The 24,928-nt window shown below is 37.0% G+C and overlaps 1 protein-coding gene across 1 annotated transcript; it reads right to left on the bottom strand.

Annotated features, from left to right (window-relative positions):
- Positions 1-10,393: 10,393 nt before the first annotated feature.
- On the bottom strand, positions 10,394-24,866 carry LOC148959968 (uncharacterized). Its single transcript, XM_089109507.1, has 2 exons — positions 24,593-24,866; positions 10,394-11,678 (listed from the first exon to the last, which is right to left on the bottom strand). The coding sequence occupies exon 2, from the start codon at positions 11,668-11,670 to the stop codon at positions 10,429-10,431; it is 1,242 nt and encodes a 413-aa protein (XP_088965633.1). The 5' UTR covers positions 11,671-11,678; positions 24,593-24,866; the 3' UTR covers positions 10,394-10,428.
- Between the last annotated feature and the right edge of the window lie 62 nt (positions 24,867-24,928).

Consider the following 24,928-nt stretch of genomic DNA (forward strand, 5'->3'; position numbering starts at 1 on the left):
AAAGGAATATGTCCCAGACTTTTGATAGTTTGGTTATAAAGCATTGCTTGAGGTATGTATTTCGTGAAAAAAACTGTTGCCATTTGTTCTAGGTTTTGCTAACTTTGAGTTATTCTTGTAAAGATCGGAACAATATTGTCATTATACTACTGCCGTTCCCGATCTTGGTCCTTAGAGGCCAGTCATGCTCATTCTGAAGAGCATGACCTTCCATAGGGTACGCAGAGAGACCAACGGCTCCTGAAATACCACTTTTTGATATCCGCGCGCTTATTTTGCTTGAAAAGACTGGGGAGAGAATTTGGGTGAAAAAAATTTCATGGTCCTTTGTTTACATGCAGATATGGCGTTTACTAGCAACTAATCACAGCACGAATTTACATCAAAAGTATTTGAAATTTTGTGGATTTGATTCCTAAACATCTTCCGTAGTCATTAGTCTCGAATTAGCTGCATTCGCCTTAATCCTCATTTGAGATTATTCAAGGGAGGACAATTTTAAAAAAATTTTTTGGTTGGGTGCTTATTCAGTTGGGAAAAAGGGCTTTTTCAAAGGTGGTGGTCAATACGGTAGATTCCAGTCTTTGGGGTCTATAGAATACATGCAAAATGAGTGTAGGAGATTCTGAAGAAATTTTGAATTTCGCCCAATCAGATTTGAAGAAATATAAGGAAATTCTTAATCAGGAAAAAATAAATTCAGTTCCTACTATGTTGAAGCACTGCTGCCTGGTAAGCTGTGAAACATTGCTGCAAGGGAGTGAGAAAAATCAATTGAAGCTATTTCCGAGAGATATATTGTTTATTAACTGTTACAGGGATCACATGCGTGTGGCTGAGCAATTGTAAACCAAAATTGTGATTGAAAACCAAAGACCGACCCATATCGATGGAGAATCCTACTATTATGATGCTGATCATACTATAACTTGTTGCTGATGGAAGAACTTGTACCCTGAAACTTGCCTGTTGATTCAGTATTTCACCAAAATCCCTTGCTGATGGAATTTCACTCTTGAAAATTTCCTGTTTTGTCAAAATCACACAAAAACCTGTTGCTGATGGTTGGAACTTTACAATAAAAATTGCCTGTTCATTCTGGTTTATTCAATATTGCAACCTTACTTGTTGCTGAGAGAAAAGCTTGCACTTGAAAACTTGCTTGTTTATTCAATATTTCACAAAAACCTGTTGTTGATAGGAAAAATTGTGCTCTTGTAAATTTCTTGTTTAGTCTATATTACAACAAAACTTGTTCCTTATAAATGAAATTCAAATTTTATCCTGCAAATTGCCTGTTATATGATATTACACCCCCGGCGGGGCATCTCACACTATCAAATGTAAGCACCGGTGTCTCAGTGTCCAGAAAATTGACCCTAATCTCTGATATTTTGTTCCAATTTGATTCCCCTTTTCTTTGAAATCAAAGAAAATTTATACTCGTTTTCCTGAAATCAATTAGTTGAAATAAGGCGCTGATAAATTTATACCCAAACGAGGAACATGCGGAACAGCCTAGTAACAAGCGAAAAAACCCAGTAACAGCCCAGTAACAAGCGATAAAACCCAGTAGCAAGCGGGAATGTTAATTAATTGTTTAGTAAATATGTCAAACTGGGATGCAGTTCGAACAACAAATCTGCAAGAGACTATCAAGAGGCCGTCAAACACTTTTTTCCATACATTCCTTTTTGGTAGCTGGCTAACATTTCCCTCCTTTTCACATAACCGTATTTCGTGTATCAGAAAACCAGTGGTGTAGTGCTATCAAAATAGCAATAGGGCTCTTGTACAAAATGTTGCAAAAAAAATTGCAAAGATACAAATTTGCAAATTATCGGCATAGACAATAGTGGTTCAGCGCCCTGAAGCCTCCTGAGCCTCCTTATCAATACACCCCTGCAGAAAACCTGTCGTTGTTGTTTTTCCCTCGAATCAAACAACGACAAGGCAAAACTGGTAGGTAAACTGGGGCCTTGAAAACCTTTGAAAGTCAACTACAGAGACCAAACCGAACCTACTCAAATGCAAACAAGTTACCAATATATCAACTTTCAATGTTCGAATTTTACAGTCAATCCGGCAAATACATGAACTTGCTTAATGTTGACTATTACAATGTTGATATTATATGCATACAAAAGTATGGACTCTTCCATGAGGATCTGGAACTCAAGTTCCACGACGTAAGGAAAGGCTGGACACTTGATTCTGCATCAGCGTAGAAAAACTCATGTGATAGCACTATCGGTGGTGTCGGAAAAATCTCTGAGTCTTGTGTTCATTATCTGTCTTGTAAGCTCATACATTGAAGACAACTGTTAAATGAATGGCTCTATGGACAATGGGAATTTCTTACCCTGTGAAAATGTCCCAAACAGCATGTCAATTGGAACTCTACATTTTCTGGCAAACATCAGCTCAACAGAACTAAAGCCAGTTGAAGAATGAACATATGTACTATAAGCAAATCCAAGTTCTCATGTCCATGTGTCCCAATCTCGTCTGTTATTACCTTCAAATTCTTTTATGCTGTGAAGTAATCTTCCACGATAGCATTTGACTGCTCCGTCAATCCATTGCTACGAGGGTTGTAACCAGTGGTGCAGACCTTGCTCACTGCTAGCTCTTTCATCCAAGTCTGGAGTAACTCAGATTCAAATGCAGGGTCGTGGTCAGAGAAAAGATGCCAGAGGTATTCAAATTTCAGACAATAATCAAAGACACTTGTAGCTGCTGTTGAGGCTGTGCAATTTTTTAACTGGGTACACTTAAAAAAACTTTGAGAAATGGTCATTGATTATCAACAAATATATGTTCCTTCTTGCTGCGATAGGTAGTTCAACCAAGTAATCGATTGATATCAAGTCCAAGGGTCTCTTTGGCCATTCTCGTTGCCCCATACGCCCATGTCTCTTACCTAAACGCTTCACCCTGATACAAATATTACAATTACTCACAAAATCACAAACATCTCTATAAAGCCCTGTATGCCGGGGTGAAATATTAGTATTTCTTAAATTTAATCTATTTTGAAAATTTTATCTCTTTACATTGGATTCTCGTCGTCGCATTGCTTTGTTCCTGGATATCTTTCGTATTATTACTCATTGCAAGATTCACAGAATCGGGCGGTCAGCCTAACCTGCGGTTCTTCCTTCTTACACATCTCTAAAAAGGCCAGGCCACCAAAAATTCTCAAGGACTCTATCATGTGTTTTATAAATGCCAAAATGATATCACAAAACACTGACCTCCATGATAACAAAGTTTCAACAAATTTTCCTCCTCAGCTACAAACAATCTCTGAACATGTGTTTTATACGCTGCTGGAGGCACATCCTTCTCTGCACCAGTACTGGACTTGTAATTTATCATTTGCTGCATGTCTTAATCTTCCCGCTGCATTTAAACCTAATCAGAAACATAGTAATGCAAGGATTCAAGGGTGAATGCATTCATACTGGCACTTTTCTTAACTTGCTGCATGTTCTGTATATTACGGCTCAGAAAATCTGCAATCACATTGGCTTTACCTGGCAAATATTTAACAACAGCTCCCATTTCTTCCAAGTAATTTATCCATCAAAATCTCTTGTTCACCACATCTTTGAAATCTTTCAGAAATGACAATGGTTTATGGTCCCTGTAAACAATAAAAGAATGTCCCCGCAAATAGACTTTACAGGTCTTTGCCTTTTTGCCTTTTTCTGCAAGCATCCGCGCCCATGAAAAACCGCCATACAAAATTAATTGGCACCCACCAACTCCACAAACAACCAGCTTTACGATCTTTTAGGACATAGAATGTTGCAACTCCATAGAGAGATTTTGTTGAGATCGTAGATTCAAATTTCCCCATGAAACAAACTGGTTTTGAAGCATTAAATTAAAAAAGCTTTTACTTTGATTTGTTGTAACTTGACTCAGTGTATTTCTATCGATAACGTTGATTGTGGATCCGGTATCCAATATCATGTTGAATTTCTGACCTTCGATCACAACATTTAATACAGGGCTGCATTTTGATGATTTGTCGTTGTCATTTGAGACCGTATACAAATACTCCTCGTTACTAGAATAATTCTTAATGCTGTAAAGGTCTCACCGCTGCGTGTGTTTTGCGGGAATGTGCAGGACGTCTTTGTTTCTGCTTCGAGAATTTTGAGCCCCTACAAACTGATGGAAAGTGGTTCGGTTTTTTTGCACTTGGGACAGGTTTGTGTTTATTGCACTTGCGATAAGTAACAAAGGCATTGATTTTTGTGCGGCCATTCTCTTTCACAATTGTTGCAAGTCTTTTTAAAAGACTTTGATTGCAAACGGTGCGTTTTTTCCGTGTATACGTGGATTTTTTCTAAATCTCAGGCTTGATACGAACTGGTTTCATCCTATGTTCCATCGATTGGAATGTCTTTAAGGGTATATGTAGGGTCACGCAGAGTTTGGCGTTTTATACGGGAAGATCGACCCCCTATAATTATTTGCTCCTCCGTTTCAAAGTCTACATCTTCGAATTCGCATGTACTGGGTATCTGCCTGAGTCGTGTATGAAAGGTATCGAGCGATTCTTGATCTCCCTGACGAGTTTCACGAAAACGATAAACTTCATACCGCCGATTTTTCTGCGGCTCGAAGTACTCAATGAGCTTGGCTTTTGTTGTCGCAAAGTTTTCTTCATCCCCTTCTCCGTCGATATCACTCAACTGATTAAAAATTTCACGAACTTTGGTTCCAGCTTGATAAAGTAACAAGGCCTTCTGGGGCTTAGCGTCTCGAATTCCGCTAAGCGTCAAGAAATGTGTCAAAGTCACATAGCCAAAGTTTCCATCTGGCAGCAACACTCGCTCCAAGTTCTGCATTCGGTTTGAACGATGGTAATGGATTGAGTTGTACAGACATTCTCGTCGCTAATGTTAAGATGTGAAGGAGATAGGACAGTGCATGGGTAGAACAGAACAGTAAGATAACTTTATATTAACTTCAACGGCCTACACATATAACTGTAATACTGTAATCTGAAACTCTATATAACATGGGTCACATGAAGTAATGCTCCTGCGCATAGTCTATTAGGTTACTACACCCTTTAGCCCCCTAAAAATCATCTCGCTATAAATATTGAAGAGATAAGGAAGACGAATTTCAAAGAAGACGGATGTCTTTCCCAAATAGATCAAAACATTTTAGTAATTTTAAAAGTTCTTCATGATTCACTTACAAACCCTTACAAACTTAGAATCATTTGCACAAAGTGTCATATGAAACCAAATTTTCTGTTTTTTCTCTAACAGTTTCTGTCTTTTCTGTAAATCTCAAGATTTCTGACACACGAAACTGCACCCATTGCTTCCACTCTCCCTGATCATATATCCAGTGAAGAGTGGTTTTGCTGTCAAGCCAGTACTTTACCTTGTCAATGGTGACTTGTGAACACAGTGCTTTGTAAACATTATCCATGAGGACAGCTAAAATTCTGGCAGACATTAACTGAAGACGTGGAATGGTAAGATCTTTGAGTGGAGCTACCCTTGCCTTAGAGCACAGAAGCTTTGTATACCTGTCTTTTTTTGTTACCCAAACAAGAAACACTACTGCACAGTATGCCCTTTTGCTAGCATCTCCAAATCTATGCAGTTGACAGCTCAACAACTCACCTTCATTTTCATCATACACACATCTTGAAATTGTTAATGTTTTCACCTCATTTAGCCCATGTATCCATTCCTACCACTTTGCAACCTTGCTCTCAGGGATTGGGTCATCTCACTCAAGCTTCTCTTTGCAAAAATCCTGAAAAAGAATGTTAGCTTGCACCCCTATGGGCTTGTTAGACCTAAAGGGTCAAATGACATAGCTAAGGTGCTCAAAATGCCTCTCTTTGTGGGCCTTTCTACCTGAATATTTTTAGCCATTTTTGTCAGGTCAAATTCTAGTGTGTCTTTCTCGTTGTCCCAGATTATACCTAAGACTTTGGTCTTCCCCCCTGTTTCCTGCAGAGGTCCTAATGATTCTTTGGCAAAGGATTGCTCTTCTTGGGAATCTACACTTTCACTTCCTTTCTCTTTTTGCAGAATCTGCTTCCTAAGCTCAGCATTGTTTGTTCTCCATTTTCGTAGCGAAAATCCCCCTTTCATCATTCTCTCTCTTGCCTTACAAAAAAAGGGAATATGCTTCTGCTGCATTAGGGCAACCGGTTACAAGGTCATCAACAAAGAAAGACTGTGACATTTGCGTGACAAAGTCTGGGTCAGAATCCTGAAAGGAAGAAAGATTATGACGCAAAACAGCATTCAAAATGAATGGTGAGCTCCAAGGACAACAGAATTAAACTTGAGCACAATGATCTTTGGTTTTTCTTCACTGATGTCATCTAACCAGAGAAATTTCAAACAATCGCGATCTTTAGCATTTACCTCAAGGTTGAGAAATGCTTTTGCAATGTCGCCAACAAGAGCTACTCTTGCATCTCTGAACCGCGAAAGAATATCAAAAATTAATGGTGTCAATGATGGAACCACATGCAAGCAGTCATTTAAGGAGGTTCCTGTATTTTTATCTTTACAAGAAGCATCGTAAAAAACATTTCAAGGAAAGTTTATATTTTCACTTTCCTTTAAAAAAAACTCCCTCCCTTTCCCCCAAGTCAATGTTGAATGCGTGATTTTGAAGAAGAAATGATAGAACTACAAATCCAACATTGCTTCGGGGTAATGAGGGGGATTCGAATTTACAGGGGCAAGGTAAAGTAAAAAATTACAAACAATTTTGTCCCAACAATTTTGTCAGGGATTGTACGAAGATCTATACCACCACTCAAAAGTTGTTTGATGACCAAAAAAGGTTATGAGCATCACTTTGTAGCAGGATTTTTTTAATGTGCAGCTCTACACAGAATGTACAGTGCTAAACGTTTTTTGTGCCGTTGTAGAGAAACATTTGTGCATTTCTAACATTTTACTCTAATGAACCAAAAATTCAGGAAAACTTTTGCAGAGAAAAGCAAAGAAAAGTGTAAATGATGAAACACACACAAAAAGATGACGCTCATAATAAACAAGCACCTATTGGGATATAGAAATTATAGACAGATATAGAAAGACATTCGATGCTGAGGTGATATTATTCTTACAAAACTTCAATATCGTTTTTGACTCACACATAAACGAAGCACGAAATTGATAGTGTCAAAGAAGGAGCCTGTTAAAAATCTTAATTTCTTTTTTTATATCAATCAAAAGTTCAAAAACAATAAGGTTAATGCATGATACTATGGCATTTGTAACGAGGAACAAGGCAGGGTCACCGAGTCCTCACTACAAATGCCACTTACAATGTTCTAAGCAATAACAACGGCAAATTAACAATAAAAGAGAAGAGACAATACATATACATGCTAAATCAAGACAAAGAAAAAAAACAAAAAATGCTCATCACGTATAGAGCAGCTTCTAGGAATTTGAGTTTACAAAGTCCTCAGTTCTCAGAGTTTTCTTGGTCAACTCTTTGTTGCAATTCACCAACAAAAGAAAAGAAGATGAACTTTCCATTCTTCATTTTTGCCGCTAGGTTACAGTTAATGTCCGCCAATACAAAACTGACATCTATACAGCCTTTCGCCCATTCAGATGCCTGTTTAAGTGTGCAAAGCCTGATTTTAGTTAAGTCCAATTTGATTTTGATATCGACTAACTTTTTTCTGTTCCTGTAAACCTTGGTTCGATCTCTGAAAGAGGAGAAACGCACAATAATTTGCTGATGAACTTTCCCATCATTATCGTTTTTCTTTCACTGGCCGATTCTATGAGCCCTGTCAACAGAATCAATCCCAACAGCAAAATCTAGTCCAGTAAGGATGTCTTTCATGTTTTGCATACAATCTTCTGATTCTTCATCCCCAGAATACTCAACATTATTAATTCTCAGACAATGACTCCTGCTATATTGCTCCTCATTGTCAATTTTATACTCAAGCCTATTGACGACAGCCAGCGAAATTTAAAGTCTTTCATTCCTATCTTCGAGACTTTTGAAACTTAATATTGTGATCTCGCTATTCCAACTTTTCTTCAAAGATTTCTTTAACTTTTCCGATTGATTCGCCAATGAATACAGAGAACATTAAAAATTCAGAGCGGGAAAGAAATCATGTCATTAATTTCGAATTTGAATTATACAGTTGTATGGTCAAATAAAACGGCCCGAAGACTAAAGTGGAGACAATTTAATATTAACTTATCAATTGCTATTTATACCTTTTGCATTGTGCAATTGCTATTTATACCTTTTTTATCGTCATCAGTTTCGTCCGTTTATTGGCATACATCGAAAATTCAGACAATATTAAGGTTCGATAAACATTATATAATACATCTTTACTCCAATCCATAAAGATGGAGATAAGACTAACAAAATTTAACTATCGCCCAATATCGGTCATAACCGGCCATCTCGAGGCTCTTTGAAAAACTTGTTTTCCATCAACTATACCAGTACATGAAGATGACCAATCTGTCTTTTTGCGCCTTTTCTCCGCTGTAATATGCTTGCTTAAAAATACTGATGACTGGTACAGTGGGTTGGATCTTGGACAGTTTGTGGGTCTGGTATTTGTTGACCTAAAAAAGGCCTTTGACACTGTTGACCATGAGATTCTCTGCCGAAGCATTATGGTAGAAAAAATAGAAAACTTGGTATAAATCTTACCTTTCTGGGCGTAAACAGTTTTGTAGGGTCAACGGCATTGATTTAGAAGTTAGGGACATAGAAACCGGTGTGCCACAGGGCTCATGTCTTGGCCCCTTACGTTTCTTAATTTATATCAACGACCTCCCACAGGCTGTCCAGGAAACAGTTTTATCCATGTATGCTGATGACACCAGCCTGTGGTATCGATCCCCTGATAATACTGAGCTGAGTGAGGCTGACAACAATGACTTCAGTAAATTAGACACGCAAAAAAAACTTGACATAGTCCAAACAGCCAAATACCTCGGCCTTCAGATCGACAGTTCTCTTGATTGGAAAAAGCAAATCAAAGCTGTCGGGATCTTGAAATATGCAAAGTCCTTCCTGCCAAAGGCATCTTTGAAAACTCTCTATACGGGTATAGTGGAGCCTCACTTTTAGTATTGTTGATCTGTTTGGGGCTGCTGTGTTTCAACAAAAATTACAAAATTGCAAAAACTTGACAATCGTGCTGCAATGGTAATAACAAATAGTCCTTTGATGTCCCAAGCACACCACTTATCCAAGAGCTTGGATGGAAGACCATTGAAGAACTTATAAACTGTGAAATGAAAACAATGGTTTACAAGTCCTTGCATGAGTTGGCTCCATAATACCTCTGTAGCCTTTTCGCCCGCAATCCACAGTGTGCTTCCCACAGCTTCTGTAATGCTAAAACAGACCTAAGACTGCCCAGGAAAAAATGGGCAGCAAAATGGCAAAAATGCCTTTCTTACAGAGGACCAAAACTATAGAATAGCCCTCAGCTGAGTCTAAGCAGGCAACAACACTGAGTAGTTTTAAGCATTATATTTAATAGACCTTTGTTTTATTCATTTCTATTATAACTCTTGTATATTATTTTATGTAGGCATGTATACTGCTATAAATAGGGTTTATAATTACAGCTTTTTAAAGTATATTTAATTGTAATTGTTATTTTTAAGTTAGGGCCTCTTGTAAATCAACCTTGTCGAAGGGCAACCCTAGAAATTAAATATAAGATATATAAAATATGAAATATCGCTATTTATTGTCGCTCCACAAACACAATTTTGTTTTGTAAAATTCCATATGGTTGAGTTTGGTTTTTTGTGATTCTACATAGCCAAGAATTCACAATGGTTGTCACACCCTCAAAAATTTGGTTTTCTGTAATAATGTACTTTATAATTTTGCTTCCAAGGTTGAGTTAGAATCTACTTGCTTCTCCGAAACATTGACATTGCATTATAAATCTATATTGAAAAGAGTTTTAAGGAATTTTAAGGAATTTTTATCACTACACATTTTCAAAATTTTGGTGTTGACTTTTTATTTTTGAAAATTTTTATAACCGCACCTATCGAAATAACTGTACGTAAAGTTCTCGATCTATACCACCTTTCAACCTAGCTCTGCAAGAGTTTTCAACGAGAAAAAGTGGTTTTTTTTTGTTCTAACACTGCAAAAAAATTGAGCAACGAGTGCATCAACGTACATTTATGATTTATCAATGCACAAATTGTCTACCACTGCACGTTAAAATAAACCCTGTTACAGTTTCGATCATTTCATTGTGCTAAATCATTGCAAAATACACATCTACTGCACATTTCATCTATGATAAATTTATAGCAAACTTAAGAGATCTCAACAGCGACTAAGAAGAAGAAATGCAAAATTTGTCGCCGTCAAATGGTAAATAACTAAATATTTTCATAATATGGTACAAAGTTGATCTAGAGACGAAAGTCCAAAAACTTCCATCTTTGAAGAAGCATAGTAGCGAACAAGCTCTTTGACGTTTCTGTAATGCTTGTCTTGCTCTTCCTTGCACCTTTTGTCCCAAAACCATTGATAGAATTCAAATGAATAAAGATGGTAATGTATCTTTGCCTGGTTCCATTTTTTGCAACTTTCCGGACAGACATCAAATCCAGCTGAGTAACAAAGTCCTTCTTTAATAAAATCTTCGATATATTCCTTTGGAGGGACTTCTGACAGATAGGACTGACCATTTGTTATTGTGTACCTCAGGTGAATTGATGAGCGCGGCATTGGTATCGTCATCTCTGGGGGTACGTTAGTCCGATAATAATCTAGTGACACTTGACTAGCAAGCAAATGTTCTTCTCTCCAGTCACCATTTGGGACCATCTGCAAGCGCCATGAGTACTCATTTCTGTGATAGTACCAAACATAATTGCACATGATACTAAACTGACAAAAACAATGCATTTGACGTGGAGTGTTTTTAAAAACTGAATCAAAATCCATGCTATGATTTCTTGCAAGGACCTCTCTCATTTCTATCATATGCTCCGTTTTTATCATAACAGGGAAAGTTGACATGCATTGCATAACTTCTTTTTTGCCGAGAAACAACTCTGTTGTTTCAGCCCAACATTGGAACGGAACTTGGCCAATTTTTGCAATAATTATTGGTTTTCCATTGTCAAATAACAACTGTGGTGTTACTAAGGTGCTAAAAAATGTATCAGTATCGACATACCCCACATAAGATACATTGGTACATTTATCGGGATACATCATGTCCCAAAACATTCTGGCCTTGCCCCATCCACGGTATGCATCGATGGAACTTGGATCTCTGTAGCATACTTGTGGATATGGCCATTCCGTTTTTATTTTGTCTCCAAACAAATGGTCCTTTTTCTTCTCGTTGTCCAATACAACTAAAAGTTTTGCTCGTTCAGGTGGAAAGAAAAGCTTCATAGTGCGAACCAAATTATTTCTATATTCTTGCTCAAAACGCGGACTAGAGGTTAATCTCAAGTATAGCACAAACTCAGGGACGCCATTCCAAGGGTTTCTTGACGGAAAACTTCCTCTAAAGATGAGTTGACTTTTCATCTGTATTTTCATTGAATTTAGTAAAATGGTCATAAGTACAATGAAAACTGTTGCTGTTAGCAATGCGACGTGTAACAACTGCATGTTAGCATCTGTTGAAGAAAATAAAGACAAAATTTGTCAAAATGTGAAATTTTGCTCGAATGATTTTAAGATATATTTGTAGATATCATCAAAATATGATTATATGTTTTGATATAATTTTGGCAGCTTTCCAATTTTATTTAATGATATGCCTATGAAATAGGAATTAATTTCCTTTTACTTATACAAGACTATCTGTCTGGTGGATTAGACGAAGTGGAAGTACATAGAATTTATAAGGAAACTGAGAATTGCCTATTGGACACTTAATGTAAACACTAGGTATCTGCTTGGATCCTTCAGGTGTTTGGGACAAGAGTTTTCTGTATCATTCTAAAGTTTGTGGTTTTATAAAAGCCTTTAGTACATTGATTATTAGGACCAGTGAACTGCAAGAAAATAAATATCAACGTTGAAGAAAGATATTAAGAATATAGACTTTAAGCGAATACGAATAAAGGATAAAAAAGACACGATATTATTGTTTTTGTTATATAGTAAGGTCAGGAAGGAGATTTTGTTATTAGGATTATTGAGTAATAACCTTTAATTTGCATCATATGTTGTTCTGTGTTTAATGCTTTAAAGGCAAAAAAATTTCCTGTTCTACATTCTTACGGCTGATAGAGCTGAGCTAATGATTTTGGTAGTGTTGAGTGTCTTTTTTGAAGAAGTTACATAACACTGATGTATAGTTGCTTATTAATGTCAAATATATATTACATTAATTCTTTTTTGCAACAGTCGTCAAAGTTATGAGAAAAAGGGACCTGCATCAGCTTTAAAATCCTTGAACCAAGCCAATTCAACAGTTTTCTAGTTATCAAACTTCAAACGGCCGTAACGCATAAAATATGCAACAGATTTAACGTGTTTTCCACATTTAGAGACAATTTAACGTGTTGTTTCTGCCTGTGCAATAATACATTAGTTCATTTGTTCAAAATTGAAAATTCAGAAAAAAACAATTTTGTTATAATGTCATCCTTTTGCACCTCTGTTGCTCAAGTCTGGTTCTATCGTTAACAGAAACATATAACACAGCTTGTCAAGGCCAATAGTAGAAAGAAGAATGTTTCAAAAAACTAAACTTTTGCACAAATTACACTTTATATAAATACATATTCCGCCAACACCAAGTTTCTAAACTAGTGCTAAAGATACCACTTCTTCGTTCTATTCCAGTGATGTTGTCATTATGGATCATGGATCAAAACCTCTTGGGCATTGGTAAGCGTCGCCAAAGGTGACTTGCGTTTGGAGTTGCACAGCAATTCATATTCGAATTAAACAGAAAAAAGCGTTCGAAAATACCGAGGAAAATGGCACATGAAGCAAATTTACTTATAATATCTACAGTCAGTGAGCAAAAGTATTGCACAGGCTGAGTCAGAAAGTAAGAAAGACAGTTCTCGTAGAAAACGACAACATAATAAATGACGACAAGAAGATTTGTGAAATTTTCAATTCTTATTTTGTAAACATAACCGACACACTACCAATCACATCACAGCCAGAGTCTGACGTTGAAATCAATTCGTCAACTGATCATGTGCTATATTCGATTCAGAAATACAGGAGCCACCCTAGTATTATCAGAATTAAGGAGAATGTTGGTATTATTGACGAATTTGAATTTGATTTTGTTGCACCTTTTGATGTTTGGAATGAAATCAACCATCTTAGTAGCTCAAAAAATCTATTGGGGAGATTCCTACGGACATTTGATATTACTCTCAGATTTGTGTATTGATCAAATTACATTGTATATTAACAATATGTTCGAATATAGCGAATCCCCTGACCAACTAGAACTGGCTGATGTATCACCTATCTTCAAAGCGAACGATTCTACATTGAAACTTAACTTTAGGCCAACAAGTGTCCTTCCGTCCCTTTCAAAAGTCTTTGAACGCAAGATGGTCAAACAAATGAAACTGTGTGGCTTTGTGTTTCGTGTATGGCTTCCGTGACGGCTACAGTACACAACATGCATTGTTAGTTTTAGGTGCATTTCTGTTTAAATTTTTCATGAACGATTTCACATATGTCATTACTAAGTCAGAATACTGTAATTTTTCAGATGACAATACTATATATGCATGCAGTCAAACCCTAGAACAGGCTGTATCTTATCTTAGGGATGATACCCATAATGCGCTGTGTTGTTTTCGGGACAATGGAATGGTTGCGAATCCTTCCAAATTTCAAGTCATGTATCTTGGTCTGAAGCCAGACCAGGAGTACGTGTTTGAAATTGATGACCAACCCATTCCTGCAACTAGCACAGTCAAACTCTTAGGTATTACTATAGACTCTAGGCTAAAATTTGTCGACCATGTAAACGCACTTTGCACGAAAGCAAACAACAAGACCAGCGCATTTTCGCGAGGAGCAAAATATTTAAATCAGGACAAGAGACATATTCTTTACAATACATATATCATATCAAACATCAATTATTGTCCTTTAATCTGGATGATCTGTGGGAAAGATGCCAATACAGCAATGAACAGAGTTTACAAAAGGGCACTGAGAATTATTTGGGGGGACTTGCAACCCCTTTGCTGAACTTTTAGCTAGGGGTAGCGAAAGAACTATTCCCACAAAAAATTTGCTGGAAATATATAAATGCCTCAATTCGGAAAATCCATCTTTTTTTCGGAATCTGACTGCGACTTTCTCACCTTCACTGTATCACCTCCTTGTTCTATTATTGCTATTGTTTCTGATGAGCAAACTTTGTCACTTGCGTCTGCAAAGATGTGTAGCTGTACAGCTTTGACTTTCTTTCCCTCCTTTATTAAACTTCTTGGGATCTTAATTTCTCTCAGTTGTCTCAACCACTTCAGATAATCTTTCACAAGAGGCTTTGAACTTTATTGTTCCAACCCTTTCCTTTATCGCAGGCTTCTCTGAATATTCGCTTTCCTTCTACTACAGTAGGTGAAATTATACCGAGTAGGTCATATACCCTTGCTAACTGACTTAATATGGCGTTCTTGGTAATTGGGCCATCACCTACATCTTTATTAATGGGAATTGTAAGGGTGTCTTCTTTCTTGTCCCATATGTGTCCCAAAATTCTTGTTGGGTTGGTCATATCTTCACTTTCTAAGCTTTCAGCATTTGACTCCCATTTAAGAATTGGAAGCTTTCCATCATCTAGTATAAAGATAGCTTGTGTCTTGAATGTTTCTAGTTTCTAAACCTCTGCTCCAGTACGCATCAGATCGTCAACATAAGTATTTGATCTAAGCTGTTCTAGTATATTCCCAAACTCTGGCTTCTCAAATTGCTCATAGTGGTGTTTGAGAGTCCCCCCAAGCATGAAAGGACTTGCTTCCCTACCAAAGGGGATTCTCATAAAGCGTAAGTGTCCTTTTTTTCCTTAAATCGTGAACAAAAATCGAAATGCATCTCTATCTTCTTCCTTTATGCCAATTTGCAGAAATGTCTTTTCCAGATCACCCAATAAGAGATAAGGTGCCATTCTGGCCCTTACCATAATGTCCCAGATATTTGTCTGCAATGCTGGGCCTGTATACATCACATCATTAATATTATTCATCAATGGGGTCGGACTTGCACTCGCGTCAAACACCATTCTGCATTTATTGTGCTAGCGTTCTCTCTTACAACAGGTTTGTGGGGAATGTAACATACCTTGGGCCCTGAAGGTTCAGATGGTCCCTTTTCAATCACCCCGTCTCTCAGTTGGCTTTCTACTATTTCCACATAATCTGCTTTGAGCTTTTCATTGCCTCTCATCTTTCGCTCCACATTCTGCAACCGTTTTCCACTTTGTGTTTCATTTGTTTCTGTCAGTTGCATTCCCAGTATCCAAGGTACGTTTACATAATATCTCCCATCATCTTGTCTGGTTATATTATCTTTAAATTCTCTCATAACATCCAGCTGGTCATTCTCTCTCCTATCTTCAACTCCTAGCATATCTAGGCTGTATAATCTTTCATAATCATTTGATTTTCTTGTAAACGACAATTCACATTAGCATAATTACCTGTTTTGATATTACAAAACGTTTTGTCTCCAAAAAACATGTGTATTGTGTGCTTTCCATTGTCAGTGAGATAAAACTGTTTGTCTTTTGTATGCTTATACTTAGTTTTCGATTTTCTCAAATCTTGTCTCAGTACAGTTGTTAAATTCTGCATTTCTAGTCCTGTAACTTCAAAGCTTACTCTGGCTTTGCCATCCAATGACTCTATCTCCACATTAAGAATTGGCATAGATTTTCTCCGTGTCCCATTTACAGTGGTTATTTCTTTATTCTCAAACCTTTTTGGTTTTAATTTCAACTCTTTCATTGCTTCTCTAGAAATGAAATCTCTCCCTGCACCACTGTCTAAAAACGCCCAGAAAATCTTTCCTTAAATTTTGACTGGCAATATTGGTGGAAGGGATTCTTCCTTACTGGGTGTGTAGCCTACAAGTACTCAGTGGCGGATCCAGCCAAAAATCTGACTACCGCCGAAATGAGATAGAGGATTGACCACACCCTTTAGACCACACCCATTTCTTGATCACATCCGGTTTTCTAAAATGATTATTGCTTTCTATAATTTCTTATGTAAACCATTTTCAAGAGACAAGCGGTGCTTTACTGAAATTTTATGTATCCTTACAACAAGCTTGAGAAGAAATAAATAATCTTATTAAATATTCTGAGGATGGATATTCTAAAACAATTTTACGGCATTTAGACGAGGAACATCATAGAATTAGAAAAAAAGATACATTTGGCAGAATTTTGAAGTGTCGCCTAAAACTCGCATTTAGTCGGACAATTACTTATGAAAATCAGACCTGTTGGAAATTACAAGTTTAAAAAGCTAGATGAAATTTGCAATTATTGAGAGCAACTTTTGTTAAACAAAGAATCATACTTTTGGCGAATATTGTGGGCCTGACTTTTAATCCTGACGCCTTCTTAAATTTTAGAATGTTTGAGTCTTTATATTCTTTTAAAATATATCCCTACGAATAGTTGTGTATTGTACAGATTAATGGGTCACATCGGCTTTGAAGTTACAGTTGGCCCACTTGCAGAATATGTAGGCATCCCCCCATCTTTCTGTAGCGTTTGAGCCGTGTTGAGCGGCAGTACTACTCAACCCTCCATCTGAGCGGTAGTCAACTCGGTTGTTCATTGGTTTTCAACAAAATTTGTATGATTCCCCCTAGGTTGGCAGTGATTTCTGACGATTTGATTGGTTTAGGCAGGCTGACTACCGCTCAGTGCAGCTCGAATCCGCGCTACACCGACTCAACCCCCCTAGCTAGCAAGCCATGATTTCATCATCCCCCCATGCTAGCCTTCTATTTGCAAACACGTGGCTCGGCAATTGGCACGAAATTTCCATAGCGATAAGGATTAAGAAATATTTCTGTCTCTGTGGAAATTTCAGGCATGTTCCTAGGAAGAAAGGCTTGGTTTGCAGCGCGATCGAATATTTTCAATAATTAAATATGGTTCAATTGAAGCAGTAGGATAAACATGAAAATGATCCTTGTTTCTATAATTTTTTGAATAATCCGACTAACGCTTGAGCGGTAATGGCGGTAGTTTGGATCCGCCACTGCTTTTCCTGTGTTATCTTGTTGGCTTCTGGTAGCTATTATATTCTCTGTTTTCTTACAAATCAATTTTCTTTCCTATTTATCACTGTCCTGGCAGGCTCGCCACTGTTTTCGGAATCTGACTGCGATTTTCTCACTCACAAAATCTCACGTCGGCCATTTTTCTTTTTCGCATGCGGCAAGTGTGGTTCGAAACCCAGTCCCTTGAGACTCGCTAATCGAGCCCAGGCTCCTAAAACGTTCTAAATCTAAATAAACGTCCATTAACTGTCCAAATAACTAAACGTCCAACTAAATATGCTTAATAGCCGTAAACTTTTATGCGGCAAATCTTCCGGGCAAAAGATGTAGCCTATAACCTAAGGACTAAAAATCTTCTCCGGTTACCGAGCACAATGACATATGGAACACAATGACATATGGAAATGATTCACTATCCATATCTTTGAGGGGTGCCATCCTTTGGAACACTTTATCTGACTCAATATTTTTATGTGGAAAGTGGAAAGGTAATAGTTGCTCATGTAAAATATGTAGATAAAAGGTTCGTTGGAATCTCATTATAAGCATATATTTTATTGTATTTACTGTAATTAGAATTTCTCTTTGTGTAAATAGTTGGTTTTAATTAGTTCAAGTTAGAACTAACAGTATTTTAACCAACTGTAAATAATGTTATAATAATAACAATAATAATATTGCATCAGAACTCAATCAATATAAAGTGTCTCAAATTGTTGGTCAGGGAAAAAAGATGCTGCAAATTGCTTGAAACAGCAGTATTATGTTTTCTCGCAATAAACATGTTCACTCAAGTACTTCAATAGCTGTGAATTTATGATAAAATGACTTAGAATATGCCACTTTCAACCAAATACAGGGCTAATATTGTCCTACTAGGCACTCCAACGACTAGATCTGTTCTTGCAAATGTTTTTCTGAATCTTTTGTGTCGCGTTTAACAGAACCTGTTACAAAACTCTTTGATAAAAGTTTTTGCAAGTCTCACAGATTTTTCAAAGCTGAGCAACTGTCTATTTAAAAGTTTAAATTTTTACTTTTAAAAAAGTAGCTTCTTCAATTTTGAGGGCCCCTGGAGCCAGGGGGGCCACGGGGGCACAGCCCCCCCCTTTTTGCGGAAAGTATAAACAAGTGCCCCTTTTCGAAAAATATAATGCGTGTATTTTTTCACTGCCAGATATTCTGCCTTTAGAAACTAAGTAAAATAACATAACTCTGTACGTTGTTGGAGGACCATTCACTGAAAATTCCTTAAATTGCAGTTGATATTGTTCAGCAAGCTCCTGTGATGAACAATATCAACTGCAAAGGAGAATTTCCTTAGTATGTCTTCAGCAACAAAATCATTAGTTAAAGGTCCTATCAAGTTCCCGGGTGGGCACAGTCAGTTCCAATGTCCAATGTATATCGTGTGTGTTCTTGAAAGTAAAAACTGGACCCCTATCTCTGAATCTGGGTCGAGTAAAATTTACCCTATTATGTGCCTTTGACAAAGTTGTGTAACTCTTTTCACTGAGAATATTCAAGGAATTTGATTGAGCAGGAATGTTTGTTAAAAACAAATTTGGTGAACTCTGCTTTTCACTGAGCATGTTAGAGCCATTCTTATTTTTATGTCTAGGCAAGATAAAAAGCAGAGTTCACTAAATTTGATTTTAACAACAATCCCTTATGGCTCTTGACATATATATTAACAAAATCAGACACCTGTAAAACAATAGCTGCGACATATTGCTTGCTTCACAACATTTGTTCGATGTTTTTATGAAGAAATGAAAAAGTTATGCCCTTGCAATGAGAACATGCTAACAAAGACTTAAACAAAGACTTAAATTTCTTATCTAAGATAAGAACAATATACAAGACTAGACGTACTGCAAAATTTATTGTACTTCAATATGCCATTTATTTACCTAAAAAATTATTTACAACATCATATCAGTAAATTCCTGCCCTTTTTGTGCTTCCTCTGACTGATTAAGAATGCAACCCTATTTTCAAGGTTCTATGTCCCAGAATTCTAGCTTTTTTCAAATTTTCGGAATTCAAATGTTATATGTTTGACCAACTGACTGAGCCGCCCGGGATAAATTTTAAGGAGAGTTAAAAACTTGTTTTGTTAATAAGACTGATGAGATAAACCTTATCAATGTTACAAATTGAATTTGCAATGGCAGTGAAGAATGTTCCCGCACCTTCAGCCGATTGTGTGAAAATGACTTAACCATAAAATTTGTTGCTTTTAGAAAATATTCCATGGAGGCAAACAAATTTGTGTTAAAGTGGGGATGGGAGGATGCAAATACCAAGAAGTGTTTAAGCAAGAAAATTAAAATCATTATTCGAATGGGGCTGAAACTTTGTTGAGAAAGGGATAGGGACTGGAACTCGTTTTGAAGTATATAGAGACTAAGAATTCAAAAATGCCATTTAGTTCATATTTTGAGTTGGACTCGTTGGTATGTTGCAATCAATCTGAACATTTATTGAGTATAATGTGCCTGCCACAAGTATGAAAAAAGGATGTGTGCCTGCTTCTTACCCGAGACCAAATCCACTAACAATGCAATTATAAGGAAAATAAGTACAGCGTATTGTAATAGAGGTATAAATAATACATGAAAGCGAGATTTACACTCTCAAAAAACTTTGAAGGTCATGCGATTGGAAGCTATACATTTTGGCACTTACTAATGTTTCGGGAAAAAATATTCGTGCCCTTTTTATTCCTTTTTGCCCCCCTGTTCAAACCTGCGTCCGGCGGCCCTGACTTCCAGAGTAAAAGTGTTGCCAATGGTTTGAAGTTTGGTTTCATCGGTTTTTAACTATAAAAGGACGCCACATAGATGGTTTTAATTTCGATCGCCATGTTGTTCACAACGCGGTCGCCTGAAACAACATTATGTTTTCTCATTGAATGATCAAACCTTTTGCTGACTGTGGAGGGCCAAAGAAAAGTATTTGAAAATGGAGGGGCCAAATTATTAAAGTCTTGAGAGGGCTTAGGAAAGGCCACCATGGTTGGCGGCAAGAAAAATTTTTAGAATTATGGTGTCTTAGTGATGACCAGTGTTGGATGGGCTAGACCCAGACTGCTTCCTACGCGAGATTTTTTATTCGATCATTCTTATGTTAATTAGCTTGGGTTGTGGTAGTTCGGAGTTACTCGTGTAAATAGGAGTTTTTCGTTATGTTTTGGTAAAGAGGAGTCATAAACTTAGATCTTGTCGTCTCTCTATATCTTCTCTCCACATTGTCTACTCTCCACATTATAACAGCCAGAAACTGTATCTAAAATGAATTTTGACTGAAGGTGTCGCATAGTCGCGTCTATTGTGATGTTGATTTGAAATAGAAAAGTTTTGCAAAGCTTTAGAATAACCACCATCATATAGCTCGTGAGGAAACCATTTTTAGATTTTAAAATTACCCAAAATAAGATGAGGGAAAAAATAAATGTGTATTATCGATACTTATTCACTCTAGGTAATTCTCGTGTTCATGTCTATATTTGTTTATGCTTCTCTTAGCAGTGGCGAAGCTAGCCAAAAATTGTTGGTCCTGCTATATGGACAGGGCCACGCCCTTATTCAATTGGAAAAGTCTATGGACAAAAATTCTATTTTGCAGATGAATATATTTGTGGTATTCCAGATTTTGGTCTTATAAACCTGACCAATCTAGATATTCTATTAAAATAATTTTAATAAACAACAGAGTTTAAAGTCTGTAGGGGCAAGTTCACATATTCTGCAGAACAATTATTCTGCAGCTGATAAAGAGAGGTACAATCCAATAATGTGTCGCATTATCAATGAAAACAACTTTATTAGATAAACCATTAGACGAGAAAACAATTCAGGTAGAAAAATGCAAAATCCGCTGAAATTGGTTTATTCTCAAACTCAAAACTTTCAATCACACAACAGTAAATTCAATTATGCTTTCATCGTCCTTGTCCAAGTCTAAGAAAATTTTATTTAGGCCACCATGATATACCGTGCCTCAAACGATCGTACAAAGGCCGAAATCAGAGTGCCTCATACAACCAATTCTTGTTGTTTACATTTCTTTCTTGCGAACTTTGGACTCTGTCTTGTTACAAATAAAATTTATGCAGCTCAACTGAGGCAAGTTTTGCTTTCAATAATAATATCATTGGTATTGCCAAAGCAAGCAGGAGATCCGCATTCACATCGCCTCGCCATAATACTTGAACTGGCCTCCTTGCTAGTATCTCATTGCAGAACGAGAATGCACAGGGCAATTCTTGCAGTCCTGCTCTCAGAAACAGCAGGACCAAAGGTTTTCAAAACAATGCTCTTTGACCTACGTAGGTGAACCCTCGACCAATCAAATCACAACTGCTTACGAAAAGTTATGATGGTCATTTCGACGAGGTCCTGCTCCCGAGATTGAGCAGGATTGCTCTTTGTTCTAGACTATTGTGAAGCAGGACCAAACATAGGGTATCATAGTTATGAGCAGGACCTAAATACAGGGCTGCCGTAGAAGAGAACAGGACCTTAAGATTAGCACGGGATGCCTGTATCAGCTGGCGGAACTGGGGACTGTTTATCAAAAAGAATTTGAAACTTCCTTTTTGCAAAGAAGAAATTGTTTATTGTTTACAGTAAATCTTATCTTTGGAAATTCTTGGTCCTGCTCAGCAGGACCAGCAGGACCTTTGGCTTCGCCACTGTCTCTTAGTTAGGAAATATTAGCTTGTCGCGCTTTAGTTTTTCATGTTTTCCGGTAACATAATATTTTACATGCCCTTTACCCTACAAAGTTCCCCCGCGTATTTTAATAAATCTAACACCTCCTACTAGTTCATTTACGTATTTCACGATAGATACCGACAATGACACCGACAATTATTGATGTTAGTTTGCTATATTGTAATGCTGTTATATAAATTAGAGTAAGGAGAAGCAGAGTTAGTTAGAGAGAAGCATGGTGCTTGCGAAAGGCCACTGCTATCAAACTTTTAAAAGTTAACGTTTTTATGAATTGTATTCGTGAGAAGCAATTTTTGTGTTTTATTTAGCATTCTCTACCGCTCGGAAAAATCAATCTAGCCAAATATACGAAGCCCCTCACAAATGAAACACGGATAAATAAAAAACATTAACGTTGAAATATCAACAGGGGAACTATCAACTAAAAATAAAAAGTTAAGCAATTTTGTACAGCTTAGATAAGACTTTGTAATATCTGATCTTAACTTTTAGGAAATTAAGTGCTTTAACAAAAATTTGAAAAACCTTCAGACTGGGCTTGTCAAAATGAGTTTAAATAGAATCTATAATTTGTGTCGATATTTTCTTTTTCTTAGTAGGAATGGATTTCCAAACGATGAAACTCTGAAGTTTTCTCGATGATGATACTTTTTAAAAACAAATCTGCCCATACTTTATTTCTCATATTCTCAAAAAAGTTCTTTCCAGCTGTTTTGTTTCCTTCAACAGCTGATTTTTCTCTTTTTGTAATGTTTCTGAGAAAGTTTTCGTTGACAAATAGACCCTATGTGCCAAGTTTACGCAATGGAAAAGACGAAACTTCAATTTACGCTGGCACCAAGTTATTCAAGACAAGATTTATCGATCTATTTGCTAAGCCAAGCTGCCACTCGTTGCAAAACTTAGATAATAACCAATTTCTTCGATCTAATTCCCATATTCAATTTTATTTATGTCCTCTATGGTAAAGACATAGCAACCAAGGTAAAGCTAAGGACACAGGAGAAAACAAGGCAAAGTTACTTACAGAATCATATACAACATTTAATTTTACTTTTTTCTGATCTTATGTAAAGTTACGGATACAGTTGTGGCACACTTGACAACTGAACGAAATTTAAATAAAAACTTCTGACAAACATAATCCTTATTGTTCATAGACAAAAGGGATTAGGCTTGCTAGCAAAGCCCTGTCCACACTGCACAAACTAACCCAGGTTCGCCCCAGGTTTTCGCTAACCCAGGTTAGATTTTGCAGTGTGGACACAGCTAACCTGGGTTCGCCCTGGTTGAACCCAGGTTAGTGTTATGAATTTCTAGTGTGGACACCAACCTGGGGTGAACCTGAGTTAGTTTTAGTAACGCATGCCAATCATATGCCTCAAAACGATGTAAGAAAATTGAGTCCCACCAGTTTTTACTTCGGGTTTTACATCAATATTTTCTTTCCACGTCTACTAGTTGAATGCACTCTAAAGTGATACTTTGTTTAAGACATGTTTCAAATTTCTTCCTCCTCTGTGATCTGGATCTCTTATACTGTCGAATCCGTTTGCGACACGCAGCCAATATTTTGTTTAATTTTGATTGCCGTGCCATTGGATATTTATTCTGAATAAACTGCATTGCAAGGAAAAACATTTTTAACAAAATACAATAAACTGCGACTTCGGCAATTTCCATCTTCATCGTGTTTGTAGATTATTTGTTTTGTTGTCCTTGTTTTGTTGTTATAATTTAACTACGCGTGCGTAGCATTGACTAACCAGGGTTCGCCCCGATTTTGTGTCCACATTACAAAAGATGAAAATCAAGTGTGATAAAAAAAAAGGGTTCACCCTAGGTTAAATTTAACCCGGGGCGAGCCTGGGTTAGTTTGTGTACTGCGGACAGGGCTTTTAACAAATGCTGACTTGCCAATGTGCACACCAAAATTGCAACTAAAACAAGTTCACTAATCCCTCAAATCTGAAATTTTGTTCATTTCGCCCAGAACCTTGCAAAAGAAGTAACGATTTTCCACTTTGACAAAGGTAACAAGTTTTATGTAAGAAACTAGTGCACCCAGGGTCTTAGCTTCAATAATCGAGCGCCAAAAGTGATTAACTCTAAATAACTTTATACAAATGGTCAACAATGTTGCAATGTGTGGACAGAGCCTTCAATAAGCCTAAACATTCCATTTCAAACGTATGAGGGTGTTCAGAATAAATCTATGATCGTGTAGACGGGCCTAATCAGCAATATTGCTCATTAGAGTGATCAGCGACAAATTTAGCAAACGTGCTTGGAGGATGCACGTAGTCAATGCTATTTTGCTCTCAAGCGAGTCATTGCATCCTGATTTTCCAAACTATGGCAAGAGGGAAATCTCTTTTTATGGAGGCTAATTTTGTATATGATCAAAACTTTTGATAGCTTGATTATAAAGCATTGTCTGAGGTATGAATTTCATGAGAAAAAAAACTATTGCCATTTGTTCTAGGTTTTGCTAACTTTGAGTTTTACTTGTAAAGATCGGAGCAATATGCCAAAATTTCAAAGAAAACACTCACCTAATCTCAGATTGGATTTAGAACCGATTTTGAACTCTTCAATTTCTAATAGAATCAGGTGAGGCAAAAAAAACGCGAATCCGCCTTGACCCAGATGAAGGAATGCCTGCCACACACAATCAAATCAGGTATAGCTTTGTATAGAAATAGTTATCCAGGCACGATAATATCAGGTAGAGCTTTGTATAGAAATAGTTATTCACGCACAATCAAAACAGGTAGAGCTTTGTATAAAAATAGGGTTGAAACCAAAGAAATAGTAGAGCTAGAATCACAGAATAGAAATAAGGCAGAAGGGACAGTCGCGTCGGCACCTTTGTTGTTTAGTGGGCACGG

Source organism: Rhopilema esculentum, chromosome 7 (genome assembly GCF_057945365.1).
Source record: "Rhopilema esculentum isolate cy_ngs chromosome 7, ASM5794536v1, whole genome shotgun sequence".
Taxonomy (NCBI): Eukaryota; Metazoa; Cnidaria; class Scyphozoa; order Rhizostomeae; family Rhizostomatidae; genus Rhopilema; species Rhopilema esculentum.

What these genes read in the sequence shown, in the direction of transcription:
- LOC148959968 (XM_089109507.1), bottom strand. Translation starts at nt 11,670, where the DNA reads ATGCAGTTGTTACACGTCGCATTGCTAACAGCAACAGTTTTCATTGTA.